The sequence below is a fragment of the Aythya ferina genome (assembly GCF_964211825.1).
Source record: "Aythya ferina genome assembly, chromosome: 4".
Classification (NCBI taxonomy): domain Eukaryota; kingdom Metazoa; phylum Chordata; class Aves; order Anseriformes; family Anatidae; genus Aythya; species Aythya ferina.
In genome coordinates, this window is record NC_140300.1 from 43111826 (window position 1) to 43127380 (window position 15555).

Below are 15555 nucleotides of genomic sequence, written 5' to 3' on the forward strand. Positions count from 1 at the left end.
TATACAATTTGTCTGTGGTTCCAACTTAATTAAATATTGTATTTTTAATCCCAAGTTCTGAATATCCTTTTTAGATCTTGTAGTTAATGAGTTTCCACAGTAACACAGTTTCTTACATATGTAAGAATTGTAGGATTGGACATAAGCTAAACAAACAGTCTGTTTTCACCAATTTAAGATCATGCTTGAAGTGACTTTAAAAAGGGTTAATTTGAAAGTGTATCACAATTTCTTAATCCAGATTGTGTGTACACATCTGTTTGAATGCATAAATATGGTTTTAAAAGTAGAGCTGAACATAAAGGTCAGGAAAAACACTGAATGCATGTATTTAAAATGTAAACTACATAATATGGAAGTAGAAGAGATGGCTTTCTTTAAATAACATTAGCTTTCTTCAGGTAGCAAAATGTATGAGTTAAAACAGCTATCTTTCTTGCATTATCAGGGAATATAAGTGTTTTTTTTTTTTTTTTTTTTTTTTTTTTAAATATTGTTGGATAAAGCTGTGTTTATTAATAGAAGTTTTTTCCACGGATTCTTATTTTCGTGATGCAAGCCTAGGTCCCCAGGAGCAAGAAAGCCAGATGTTTGGGGGAAGGGCAGCTTTGCAATATAAGCTTTTAAATGAAGTTTTGATGTGAAGAAAAAGAACAAGATAGGAACAACAAAGGAATGCTGGATCTCAGCTGTTGTCCTGTTAATGCATCTGCTTCTATGTAGTCAGATCATTAACTGCTGTGCAATGATATACATGTGTCCTGTATCTTTAGTGTGGGAACTCCTTTGGCTTTGGGTAGGCCTCAGTAAAAGCCTGCTGTTCATGATTATGTTTTTTCATCATAAGTACTTCCTTGTCCCATTTGGTTAACTCTCTCAGATGTTGTCGATGTTTCAGTAAGTATTGTTAAACTCCATTTTGCATCTGCCAACATATGTACCTAATTAGAGATCCCATTCTTCAAAAGCTGCTGCTGTGAACAGTTTCAGTGTAGCCACTACCACCAGAATGTGCCTTAACTTGGCCTAGGTAGGGCTGTGAGAAAAGGGGAATTTCTCTAGAAAAAGTGATGTACTTCTGTTTCAAAATATTTTTACAATTTTGTCTGAGAAGTACTAGCCATGTGGTTAAGTCCAGTATTATTTTTCAGCAAAAGGCATAATTGTAATGGTGTTTTAAAGGTTTTTGAATTTTTTTTTCTTTTAGGTGCACAATTGGATAAGATAGGATTCACAGTCATCAAAAAGTGCATCAATGCTGTTGAAACACGAGGTAATGATCAATCCAACAAAACACTTCTGATTGTGGAGGGAATGGAGCAGTTGGTCTGCTTTTAAAGGCCCGTGTGATCTAGTTTCCTTGTAAATCTCTGTGTAAGACTTAACGTGGTAGAGATTTCACTGATTACATTGACCAGTGCAGGAGCTTTCTTCCATCCAGCTCCAGCCTTTACTGTATTGGCTCTGCTTCAACAAACGTGCTTTCAAGAAGTGCTCAGAAGGGAATAATAACACCTCCCTAAAAGGAAGCCAATGCTGGTGCACAACAGCTGAGAAGACACCCTTTATCTTGTAGGCAATTCCTATATCTTTGCTTTACTGTTGGAAAAGACTAATTAATTTTAGTATTCTATTTGTTGACTTTGAAGCTTTTCCATTCAGCCACTGAAGACAAGAACAGGAGCTAAGCAGGCAAGTGAATAACAAAAAGTATTGAAATATTTCTGGTGGAATCACAGTCTCACAACAGAGGCAAGGATGCTGTCAGGCTTACTATTCTGTACACTCGTTCTTGTACCTCCAAAACTGGGCACAGAAGAGAAAGGTATTTATTAATTTTGTTTTGGAAAGTACTTAAGGAAAAAAATTCAGTATTGAATAAATATGTAGGGTTCCAAGAACGGATGTAGGTGAGCTTGCTACCTCTTAGGAGCTCAGCAATTCCCACAGCTTTGGTTCAATGAAGTTGATTCATCCATAACATTTCAGGGAGTTGATGATTATTTGCAGTTTACTGATTCTGAACATAACATCAACTGCACTAAAAAAAAACACAAACAAACAAAAAAGGCCTAACAAACAAAATAGTGAGTTCATACAGGAGACCGGCTGAAGCATTCCTAAAGGATAAGTTTCTGTTTTCTGCAGAACCTGCAGGACCTTCTGTGGATGTCTGTAGAGCTGAACACAAAGAGGGCCAGGAGAATATTGAACTGTGTGCCTCAAAAGGATTTGTCCAAGGAGTTGTACAGTGGTGAAGAAAGTCTGTCTTTCAGACCTGTAGATTTTATACCTATACTTCTTTTTAAAACAATTTTTACTTGACTATTTTACTTCAATAACACATCAAAGGCAAGTTATGTTCGGCAGAAGAAAACAGGACAGATGCCTCTTCAGAGATTGTGCTTCTGTGCCATGTTTTTATCTCTTTTAATCATAATGGGTGTGAGGTTGGCGTGGGTGGAAAGAGAGGACAGTCTAGTGTGGGTGGAAACTGAGAATAGTCTTGTCATGTCATAGCAGAAAGTCTGGTATTCAGAGAGAGAAGAGCATAACAGAGATATTGAACATAAACTTGTCAATGGCTGGATAATTTTTTCTCAGTTACGTTCAGTTTTATAAAGCCAAGAACGAAATGATTTGCTTTGAATGAATAGAAAAATCAAAGACAGTGTCGTGGTTAAAATGTAAATTTGCTTCTGATTCAGTGCTCTTTTTGCATTGCTGGATAAGAACACAGCTTTACCTAATAGAAGATGCTGAGCTATCAAGGCAATGTTATATTGAGCCTGTCTCTCACATACGGAGCACAGTTCTGTTTGGATATGCATGCATGTTTTGTCTCCGAGGGAACGTTTTGGGTTTTTGTTTTGATTATGCCATGTATTTATAGTTCTGTACTTAAAATAATAAAGCAGGGTTAAAAGTTTACGGAAGCATAAAAGAGCTATTTGCTCCAGTAGTAAAGACTCTGTGCATGTTTTTGTGTGCAAGTAGTTGGTTGAGCATGTGGTAGGTAAGTGTTGGGAGAGTAGCATTTGCCTTAATTTTAGACCTACAAGAGCTGCTAATCTGAGCTGTAGAGACAGATGGCAGCATTGAGCTGTCTTTCTTTCTCTTCACAAGAAAGATAGAAGATGGTGAGGAGGAAGTATAAAACCTTTTTTTTTAATGTAAATAAATAAATAAATCTGGTATTACTTTGAATCAAGAGTGTCACTTGTGCGACTCTTTCTGTACTGGAATATGATATAAAAAGTTAAATTTGCAGCTCTGTTAATAGCCTGTGTCAGCCACACTTACAATGCCAGCCACATGCCAAACTTGTCTGCAGACATATCTTCCTTACAATAGTGTAAATTATATTTTACTTAACTTTCTAAGCATGTTTCACAAATCGTGTTCCAGTGCTGAATTCTGGTATCAGACTGCCAACCATCTTTAGATCTTGCAAATGTGAGGAAAATTGCACTGCAGGGCTTCACCCCTCAGAGCTGCTAATAGTGATGGGTTGAGCCCGCAGACGTAGCTGAGCCCCTCAACGTTTTAGGCAGTGCTAAGCTATTCCTTGAAATGAGTCACCTCATCAGTTGTGCTCCTTAAATGCCAAGCATTATCTCTCTTTGGTATGTTGAAGATCTGCAATGTACAGATTAAATCAGAAACAGTGCTGTTTCAAACTGGTTTTGTATATCTTTAATAAAACATAATTTAATGGTACGTTTAAAGGTTTAATCTAAAACTATTGCTATTTACTGTTGAAATATTAATTTCTCTTTGCACTTCTTGATGTCTGTTAGCAATTAGCCGTGCTTTTTTCAGGTTGATGAATTTGAAACTGATCAATTATCTGATAATTTTTATTATCATGGTTACTGCTGCAGGAATGTCTTAGTTTCAGTACTGCCACAATTTCGGAGACTTTTGTATATTATGTCTGTTTTAATATTGAGCAGTAGTTTCTGTGGTTTGGCATTAATTACTTTTAAGCCATTAAATGTATGTTATGAATGTTTGGGGTCAGCACAGTTTGGTTCTTGTGAATTTTAATGTTAGAAGCACAGAGAATCAAGAAACAACTTCTGAGATAAGCCAAAGCAGAGAGATATCTGACTGTGACAGTATTTCTTCAGCTTTTTAATTTCTTGCATGTGATGCAGAAGCCTTGTTCTGTGGAAAGTAGTGGTGGGCATTATATATAAAAAAAAAAAAGTGTGATGCATTTTGTTAGAGAATTGAAAAGCTTGGTGTTACTTTTTGTTACTTTTTACCAGAATTTTCCTGGACTTCTGTGAGAATTTTCAAGTAACAAATGCTTGCTGCTCTCAGGATGGACTCCTAATGCATCCTTCTTTGGAATGGATGAAGGACCATGTTTATTTTTCTTTAGTGTTGGCAGTCTACAAGGCTTGTATAGCATACCATCACACTGTTGTTCCGCATTGGAAAACGTATTTTTGTGACTTGATAACTTCATATTCTGAGAAGAATAGCGTTGTGGCCACATAACTGTTTATTGTGGTTCCTTCTGCTGCACAGAGCTAAATTTTGAGCATATTCCAGAGCTGTGTTTTTTGATGGCTGCAGATGAAATGCTGGAGATCTGGCTTATTCTGTTAATTTAAAGCCAGCTCTGAATATGACATCTGCCTTAAGGCTCAGCATTAGTAGAGTGGCACTGGCATCCCGGGGAAACAAAAGGGCTGATTCTGCCCAGGTGGAGCAATTGAGAGAAGTAGCACTACTGCCATAGCATGTCAGGTCCCCTCTGTCTCAGTGCTATCAGTAAGGAGTTCAGCAAGTCCTCTGAGGTCTGGGATGTTTGAGGAGGCTGCAGACGGTGTGAGGAAGAGCAGGGGGAGAGAGAAGTAGGAAGAGACGCAGCAAGACCAGGCAGGAGGAGGGAGGTAGACGATGTGAAGCTCTTGCCACTGTACTTTTGCTTTGTATTATGGTTGTGTCTGACATTAATTAATTAAAGATTTAATGATTTTATATACTGCATCTAATACTTCTTTAGGAAGAAGCTTTTTTCTCATATTACTAGTTTCAATTTTCCTTCTCTGGGTTGAAACGGTTTGATATTGAAACTGGGAATTCTCCACAAGTCTTCCTTTGTTGAAAGATATTTTGAATAAGAATACCTCATAATCTGTTATTTGAAAAGATTTCCTTGGAGTAGAAACACATATTTTATGTTATTTCTACTCTTCTAGGCCATTATGAATATAGAGGTAGAGTATGGTGGTGTTTAATGATTATTATATGGCCTCTCAAATATCTGTATCAGCTTCAGGCGTGTAATATTTTACCTCCCCCAGTATGGGATCTGAAATGGTGCAGCAGACAGAAAGACATACCTTATTTTGCCCTTTTCCTTCCCTTCCACTTCTCTCACTGTCATTTATCTTTAATTTATAGTCATATTTTTTATTTCCCTGGGAATAAAACCAGGTTTGAATGTGTATGAGAGGAAGAAAGGGCATAGAGAAATGACAGGAAGGCAGTCCGGTGTCTACATGGAATGATGGCAGAGGACTGAAAACATTATGCTGGTTATGGCTACTCTTTTCATCCTTAGCAAAGCCAGAAGTACTGATCTCAATAACTTGTGGTGCTGCCTCTGGGTTTAACCCATATGTGGACCCCAGTGGGTTGGAACGAGACATCGTATCTTAAATGAAAAGCATTTACAAACTTGAAAAAGCATTGGTTTTGAGGACTGGGAATAGGCTCAAGTTTTTCTTTATTTTATCCAAACTCTTTTTGTCAGCCACGTTTTTGGAAAAAAGCAAAATTACATTTGCTAAAGAATTCTTAATTTAGCATTTGTTGGTTTGGTTCCTGCGTTATTTGAATGTGGACGATGAAGTATCCAACGTGTCATTTAAAAATCTGAAAACAGCCAGTGATTTTTCAAGGAAAGACTAGTCCCTGTTTGCTTCTTCTCCCAGTATCTGAAGTGGAACCTTTTCCAAAACATAATGTGAACTTATCTTAAAAACACAGAAGAACAAAAGGATTTTTGCAATACTTTATTTATAAAGTTGTTCTCATGACTGTGTAAATAGTACGTAGTCTGTTTTACTCTGAGGATAATTTGTCGCCTGGGGAAAAGTTTTAATGCTAAATTTGACTGTATATCTTATTGCTGTGGTTGATCTTCTGCCCTTTTTTTTTTTCTCTCCTTTTGCATAATAGGTATAAATGACCAAGGATTGTACAGAGTTGTGGGGGTGAGTTCAAAGGTCCAGAGACTTCTGACTTTGTTGATGGGTATGCCTCTATTTTACAATATATTTTTTCTATGTTTTATGTCATGTTCGTTTTGCTGTCCATATTTGATGTTACAGTCATCTGTACTTGTTCTGTATACGAGACACATCTGGTTTGCTTTACTCCATGAAAATTATACTTGTAGAACTGTAAGGTCTCCCCTGGTTGAGCACAGAGAGCGAGATCAGTTGGTACAGGAATCTAAGAGAACTTGTAAAGGGTGTGTAGGAGTAAATCATGGGCTTTGTGCAAGTGTCAGGAAGCACACCTTTAATGTCAGGAAAAGCTTCTTGAGTCTGTGGATGATGGAGCACTGGCCCAGGTTGCCCAGAGAGGTGGAGTCTCCCTCCTTGGAGGTCTTCAGAAGCTGCCTGGAAATAGACCTGGGTGTCCCCACTTGAGCAAGGGGGTTGGAGAAGACCATCTCAGAAGGTCCCTCCCAACTCCATCATTCTAGGGTTCTGTGAAGTGGATTTAAAACTGTTCAGAAACTGTTCAAAATACCAAATTTAAGAATGTTTGAAACTTATTGCTTCACTGTTTGAGGTTTCCAACTTTCTTCTCCCTTGTCTAAGATATACAGGTGATTTCTCGTGTTTATTTAGTTGATCACTGTGCAAAATAAGATTCAGTTTAAGCCTACTGGTGAGGAGCTCTTTGGCTGAAGAGGAGGAATACAATATACGTATTAATAATAATTATGTCTGTGCCAAGGCGGGAGACAGATGGAGAAAGGATTTGTTTTAATAAACTCAGTAGTATAACTCTTATTTGTGGCTAACAACTTAGACTCTCTTATATCTAGTTAGCCATGTGTAGCTTTTAACATTTTTGATTCACAAAAGTATTCTCAGAAACTTTTCCCCCTTCTCTTTCTGGAAATTTTGATGCATCTTTAATCCCAGTGACAGTAGTTCTCTTGACACTTTGCTATCCCTAGGGAACAAAAAAAAGAGGTATTGGCACCTGGATGAAATCCCTAGTCTGCCTGCTATCTCTCACCAAAGTAGTAGCCATGACTGCAAGATGTGCAGTGTTTCCCAATTTCTTGTCCTGAGCACTGACAGTACATGCAGTCAGACAAGACCACTGGGATTAGTTCATTTTTATAGAGCTTCCAAACCTGTCACTTGACAGCAAAGGTCTGATTCTCAGGGATTCATTGGTATGCAAAGAAGCTTGTTTGCAGTTTGCACCAGGCTCTTCTCCAGAACCATGCATGCTCCATCTGTGCTGATAACACAGTGTTCTTTGGCACGGCAAACTGGAGGAAGCCAGAAAGTGAATTCATTTCATTACCCCAGACATTATGTGAATGACAAAGCGCTTTTATATTATATGCTGCTGTCAGTTCAGTGCCACCTGTAAGACTTTTTCTTTTCCTTCCTTTTTTTTTTCTTCCCCCCAAACAGGCTGTCTTTTCAGAAATGACAAGACATCAGGCTTGAGGGCCTGTATGTCATATCAATCTGTCATAATGACCTTGCTAAATATTAATTTCTGGTATCTTTAATCAATATTAACAGCACTCTGAAGTTCTCCATTAGTGCACATAAACCTGCCTGTATCTTTAAAGTATTGTAGCAAAAGATTTTTTTTTTTTTTTTAATACAAACTGGGATTAATAAAAATGATATATAGCGGATTCTCATGGTTGTTTATCTGTGTTGGAATTAGCCTCGATAAACACTAACCATTTTTAGCCATTGACCATGGAAAGACTGATTAGCTGTCACTCAGAGGATCTTGATAAGATGCATTTGATATCCTAAGATGTTTTTCACTTTTACACTTACTGGCTTACTTTGGGCATGCAGATCTAGCAGGTAAATTTTCCTCTGTGCCATTAGTCAGATCGAAATTAAATGGATTCAAGTTGCCAGTGGTTCAGTAGCAGCTGGAAGAGTTTACTAGGGATTCCATCACCTGCCTTTATTTATTTATTTATTTTAATTAGAAATATATATTTTTTTATCATTCCAAAAATTCATATAGTTATGTGAAGTAGGAGGAATACAGTGGTATCAAGATGAGCCAAAATACCGAACAGAAAAAAGTTAGGGTGCAAGCAGGTGCTCTTTTTCAGGTGATTTGTTGAAAGTGATTCTATCTGTGCTCTTTATCTGTCTGTCCTTAGAGAAGAATAAAGAGGGTTTCTTTTTGATATACAGTGGTACAGAGAATTTAAAATGACTGATTAATCTTTAATCCTTTGTCTCTGGGTATACTCTTAGATACCCTTTTATATGAAAGTTCCTTTCAGAATCATAAAACCTCATATTAACTTTCTGTATTTTAAAATGTTTGATAATATTTCAAAGTATTTTAAGCTACCTGTCATTGACCGTGAGGTTCACTGTCTGAAAGGCCCTAACTGCAAAAAAGTCTTCCAAATGGTAACCAAGGACATTAACAGCATATAGGTTCTATCTCTTTCTTAGAATATTTTCTATAAAATTTGGGAAAGTGAATTGAGAGCCAAGAGAGTATAAGAACAAATATATATGCAGGCCTGCTTTTCTAATACTGTGAATGCACAGATTTACGTATTTAATATAAAAAAAAAAGAATGTAATTAAGTCCTCTGTAAAATAACATTCAACAATTAAATATACAATTCTGCTTAAAAAAACAAACAAACAAAACAAAACACAACACAAACAATAACAACAAAACACCACAACTTACTTGTGCAATTAACTTAGTCCTTGAAGTTGCTTGTAACCAGGACTGTGCTGTGGTGGTCTATTTTGCAGCAGTAAACTTGTATAAATTTGAGTGATAAAGGCATTTGATGAACAAGGCATTCAGCATGTTTCCAGGTAAATGTTACATTAATTTGATACCTCACTCTGTAAATAGGGATATACGTAGTTATGGCATTATGGCTTCCAGTGTTCTGGGACTCTTTGTTATAAGCAGTTCAGTGTGTTGTGAGCCATTAGAAAGCTCAGTTCTTCAAAGGTGTTAGGGACCAATTCCAATTCCTGTCTCATCTGTGATCTGCATACTGGCTCTGATGTGGTTCGTTTCATACAAACTGCCTACGTATATTTCATACAACTATGAGTTCGTAGTACAAAGTCAGCTTTCATATAGACCCTTGCTCAAGGTGAAGAGACTGCTAAGGACTTCACGTTTCTACTGACAAGTTCAGTTTTGATTTCTGATGCTGCCTGTCGTGAAAAATGCCAGACATTACATTTTGTAGTGGAAAACATTGTCATACCTCTGCCTTTTCAAAACAGGCAGCTTTCAAAACTGAATTCCTTTTTATTTTATATACAGTCTGCATACACTCCTACAGTGGGCATGCTGCCTATGAAAGTAGAGAGTCTAATTCTAACCTAGTTTAGTGAAGTGGACTGGTTTTATAAACTGAGCTCCCTTATTGTCAGAAAGATTTGCATGAAATTTAGAGTTGATCTGTCAAAAACTGTTCCATAAATGTGCATAGTTATTTTTGTAGGTGTAAAATTGCCATTCAATGCACAGTGGCTGTGATGTGAACAAATAGCATGAAAACTAATGGAGTTGATTTTGAAATCTTGGTTGAAGTTCCAGTTCATATACTAGTCTGAGATGTTTGAAGAGGGAAAAATAGGAACAGTCAAATATATATTGTTTTGTATGTATGAGTAAATTTGTGTATGTTTGCATGGGTATAAATGTGTATGGAGTGGTGGGGCAAGGAGCTGTGTATGGCAACTGTCAAACTAAAAGTGGAAAAAAAAGTCTTTAATGGGCCTTCAAAAAGGGCATTTTTACAGTCACACTAGTTGGTAGCAGGGCTAAATTTAATTTTCTTTTTTTCTTTTTTTCCCCAAAGAGGTATGAAATATTTCATCAATACCATACATTTTTTGAAGAGCCTTGTTTTGAAATCGAGATGTTCAGATTTTTTAGTCCTCAAATTCATCACCACAAAGTTCTATATAACTGAGTATGTCCCTTGACTGTAAAGAAGAACTAATGACTATTGGAGAGCTGATGATTATTAACTGAATACCTGAATATCCAGTTATTTAAAATCACTGGATATCACATAGTGGTTTAATAAAAAAAAAAATATTTAATGAACTTTACAGAAAGGTTTTCTTCTCCAAAAAGAGATTTGAAAGCAGAAGAAACTAGCATGCTAAAAAGAAGAAAAATATAAATGTTTTCCTGAAACAGGCTTGAGGATTTTGGGTGGTGGTTGACTACTAACAATTTTGGTTGAAAATGTAACCTGACTTGTATTTTAAAATGGGATTTAAATAATTGATATAATGAGGGAGAATATTCAGTTACAGAAATAATTGCTTGGCACAGCCTTTGGAACAGTATTATTTAGTCCCAGTAAAAGGACTGTACCTTTAATCAGGGATCCTAATTTGATTTTTTAAATGTGTCTGTTGTTTGTCTGACAAGCAAAATAACAAATGAATTCTGAGTTGTATGAATGGTTCAACATGTAATCTGTGTCACTCACTGTTGTTGCAGTTTACTGTTGCGACTGACAGGAACATAAAATAATAATAAAGCTCAAGTACTTGAAGGTACAAAATACATTGAGCTAATTTGGCCACATACATGTGATCTTCTCGACTGTCAAATAGCTATTGCTTCTTGTTTTGAGACATAACTTTTTTTTAGTTGCAAAACATTTCATTGTGCTGTCCTATTTCCAATGTTTTGTCAAAAACTCTTCAGCTGTTTGATCATTCAGGCATACGGCATTTCATGTTATGAGACTTTACCAAGTAGCTGGGTAAAAGATGGGAGGAGCTTTGAGAAAATGAACAAATTGTCAAGCAAGAAAATATTTTTCCCCTTGGCTAAAACTGATCAAGTAAGGGAGACATTAAAGCCATCTTGTAGAGAAAACTTACTAGTAGAGAACAGCCCTTTTTCTACTTTTGGAGCACCTTTTAAAGGTTTTCACACGGTAAAGGCAGTCACATTGCAGTTGGCTATTTTTGTCAGCAGCCCAAAATAACTGTTTATACGGAAAACTATGAAAAAGATTAGAAAAAATTTCTCAGTGTATTTGTGTTTTAAATAATGAAAACAATAAGTTATCCTTACTAGGTCTTTTTTCTAAACTGTTTATGTACATCTTTTTGTGTTTGTGTACATCTTTCAGTTTAATTAAAGGTGTGAAAATAGCAATTGCTATAGAGATCATTTCACATGAAAGTGATTTTTAATCCTTCATTAAAGAAAAAATAATCAGTAAAGTGCTTTCTATAATAAAATACATTAGTAGAATTTATAAAGAGGTTTGGATATTAAGTCTCGTTAGTATTAATTAATAGTAAAATGGACATACTGCTTCCACATTCATGTGAGCAAATGCATAATCAAATCTAATGTGTTCCAGTTCATATAGGGCATGCTGATTTAGAATCACCTTTTTCATGCCCCTCTTCACTTCCTGATTATTTTGTAGATGCAAAAACCTGCAACGAAGTTGATCTGGAAAACTCTGTAGATTGGGAAGTGAAGACAATTACTAGTGCTATGAAGCAGTATCTGCGGTAAGCCTCTCTCTCATTTATTTTTTTTGAGATGGTGAATTTTGTATTTTAATTCTCACATACGATGTGTTAAGAAAAGCAAATAACAGAGATTATGTTATGTTTCCTTGTATGAACAGAGGTGTATTTTGTGCAAATGTCATGTTTGTTATTTTTCTTGGGGTAAGCAAAATAATTTAGCAAAACTAATACTTGTGTTCATGTGAGACAAGCCCCCAAACAATTTTGTGTTAGATACATAAGCACTTCTCTGATGGTTTGGAGATCTGAACTGTTGGTAAACTTGCTAAGAGTCATTACTGTCAGCTGAGATTATTACAGGAGTTTTCTGCCTTTTTGTGTTTTAACGTGGTAGAATGAAAAGGGGAAAGGTTATGAATTTTTTAATGTCTTCCTCTTTTTCTTCTGACTGGTGTTCCTGATATTCTAGTGAAATAGTAATAATATTCTGAGTGTGAAAAGTAGGAATCTTAGATGTTCAAATGACTTGGCTGATTCTTGATCGAGATACTTTACTTAATTGCCTAAGAACATAGAACTTTCCTGTATCTCTTATAGCATATCGCAAATACAGTATTTTTAATCTCTTACTATTATTTAAACCATATCAAAGAATGCTGAAGAAATTTTTTTGAAGATAAAAGTCATTGGTAATGTAAGAAAGAATAAAAATAGTGTGCACTAGATTAAATATTTCCTGCTTACAGTATTTCCCATCTCGGTGCTTATTCTGGTATTCTGTGAGCATCAGTCATGGAGTCAGCTTAATAAACAAAGGTTTTAACTCTGATGTTTTAACTCTGGTTTGCGTTATTTGGTACCTTTTTCACTGATGACTAAGGTTTTCAATTTTTCCATTTGAAATGCTTTAGAAGTTTGATTTGTGGATGGTTGCTGTTCAGCAACTTAACTGTATGTCCTTTATTTCTTTACAACAAGGCATTGGCTTTGCCTCTGTATTTTAAAAACCCTTAGGTAGGTTGAATTACATAGTATGCATGTTACAATATTCAGCTGTAAAATGGTCTCAGTGTTGTAATTTGGAAAGGTGCTTATGATAAATTGGAGGCATCGCTTCAGTTCATGGAGTATGAGTGGATGTATTTAGTCTTATTTTCCTCAGTTTTTCCTGATTTCCTAGTTTTCCATTTGTACTGAAAGTCATTAAAATCAAGGGCTACCATAACAACGCTTTCCTCCCATACAAGGACTATGCTACTAAATGTTTAAAAAAAAAAATCCTACTTAGAATAAATACAGATGGAAAGGAATATGGATAAACTTATTATGTCATCCTTGTTTTACAGAAGCCTTCCAGAGCCACTGATGACGTATGAGTTGCATGGAGAATTCATCATTCCTGCCAGTAAATATTTGACAGTAGTTCAAATAGAAATATTTTCTTATAGTTATGGCCTTAGGAGCATGCAGTAAATACAGTTTCAGAAAAATTCTTCGACCCAGTAAAAATAAAGGAATAAAAATAATAAAAGTTTTAAGAGTACAGAAGTTTTAACCTGTGTTCAGTTTTAGTACGTGTCACAAGTGATGTGACTGTTGAAGGACAAGTTTGTGACAGACATAGCATAGCATGATTTTCACTTCTATGCCAAAGCTTTTGGTTATACATTCTAAACATTTCATTCTTATTATGTTAATTGTATAATGATAAAATTCTACTTGGACCGAGATGTTTTTTCTTCCATTTATAGAGTAGAAGCTTAGTAAAAGAAAATATGTCAACTTGGGCTCATTTAAATCCTGAAAGTATAATTGCCTGACCCTTGTTTTCAGTGCCTTGTTAGTCTATATCCAGGCTGCCTCAAATGTTCCCCTCATATATTAGTTGAAGAAAGGAACGAACAGGCCAGATTACACGATGGCAGTTCAAACACAGACTTGGAAAAGGCAGAACAGCATTTGTAGTTCAGCTGTATGGTATCTAATGTACATGGAATTTTTTTGGAAGAGGACAGAAAGAGTATAAGAAACCTTTGGCAAAGTATCAAACAGATATTTAGCTGATTTTCTTTCCAGCCTGTAGCACTTCTGGCAAACTGTGGAAAGCAAAATTAATATAAACTTTGAGACAACTGCTTTATCTTTTTCGGTTTGCTGTAATGACTTTTCAGGACTGCAGAATATATTCGCTTGTGGCCCTTAATTCATAATGAGAATTAGCCCATGAAATTCATTGCCAAAACACGTTTCAGAAGCCAAGTGCTTAAACAAAATTCAAGATTTTATTACCTAGATGGTGAGTCTGCCCACTTGTTAAAATGTTAAAATAATTCAGTGAAGTTTTGCCATCAGTTTCTCACAGCATTTTCCCTTCTCTATTTTATAGTCTCCTTTGTAAAAGAAATTATTAGAATTACATGTTTTAAATAGTACAGTGTTCATAAGTAGTAAACAATTTTGAGAGGCTGATTCTATGTAACGGGGAGGAAAATTTAATCAACATTGCAGATCTGAGTTACGGCATACTTAAAAATAGGTATGCACTGTTGTTTCCTATGTTGGCTATAAAAAAAAAAAAAACAACAATGCCAGGAATAGTAAGGAATATCCTTTTCTCTGAAACTATTTTATATTATTTATATATATATATATATATATATTAAGATCAAAACAAAAAATTCTCCTTCCAATTTTCTTTTACTGTGATACAGATCACAGTAGATAGTAATTAGATTAAGTTGCTTAGCCATCCTCTAATTAGGGCTTGTGTTTTCACATATTTGTGAAGTATTATTGTTTTAAAGAAGCCTAAAGTTTTTATGACTGTCCTAATTTTGATTAGCTGACAAGGAGCTAAACATTTTGTGTTTTGGTAACTTTTTTATCTTGCAATTTATGCAGAGGTGTTCACTGCAAAATAATTTAAAAAAGTGACCCTAAAATGCGTAGCAATGTGCAAAGAATAATAACAATAATAAAAAATAATCTGTAGGAATATGCACTGAAAGAAATAAGGTGGGTATTTTATGAAATACACTTAACAATCAAAGTTGCCTTGGAGTAAAATGGGACCTGATGAGCAGTCCCAGTGTCAAAACCTTGCATTCATGGTAGATTCTATTTTTTTTTTGTTTATTTACCTTGTACTAAGTATGTTATATACAAGAAAAATGCTTCCACTCCTCTCACTGTAAGCCACTATGTAGTTTTGTGGTTTAATATAACCTTGACAAGTAGGAATGTGGTTTATTTCCACCTTTTACAAATTCTTGTTTTCAAGAATTTGTGTGATAGTGAAACATATGGGGGCAAAGTTATTGAATTCAACACAAAAACATAAAAAGGTCCTTGCTTATTGTTACTCTCTGTGCTGTACTAGAGTGGGATGGCATTGTTATTCGGGACCCTTTATCATAGTAATCTCACTCAGGATTTTTTTTTTTTTTGCATCATTATTCTTCTTTGTCTTCAGGGATCATTAGTTTTTGTCTTTCTGAGCAGATTAATCTTCAGCAAGTGTTGTTTTATGCAGTCTCTAATGCAAGGTAGCATAGATGCAGTATTATTAGCTGCATAGTACCAACAAAATTGAATTCTAGTGGCGAGGACAATCAGTTAATGGTAACGTGTAAAGTAGTACAATTGCACTTCAGGTTTTTGCAAAGAGAAGGTGGCACCCAGAAACAACACTTCTCACTTCACAGTATATTTGAAAGCAGATGAGTCTGAGGCAGCAAAACAAGAACTAGAATCTGACAATTTTTACATATAGAGGAACAAAGGCATACTTTTGCAT

The 15555-nt window shown here is 35.5% G+C and overlaps 1 protein-coding gene across 3 annotated transcripts in view; it reads left to right on the forward strand.

Annotated features, from left to right (window-relative positions):
- ARHGAP10 (Rho GTPase activating protein 10) overlaps positions 1-15555 on the forward strand; it is a 143484-nt gene that overhangs the window by 73682 nt on the left and 54247 nt on the right. For all 3 annotated transcript variants that reach the window (XM_084517188.1, XM_084517186.1, XM_084517187.1), the window contains 4 exons: positions 1208-1273; positions 6202-6276; positions 11711-11798; positions 13106-13164. In XM_084517188.1, the coding sequence (XP_084373314.1) occupies positions 1208-1273; positions 6202-6276; positions 11711-11798; positions 13106-13164 (288 nt within the window). The remainder of the gene's footprint in view (positions 1-1207; positions 1274-6201; positions 6277-11710; positions 11799-13105; positions 13165-15555) is intronic.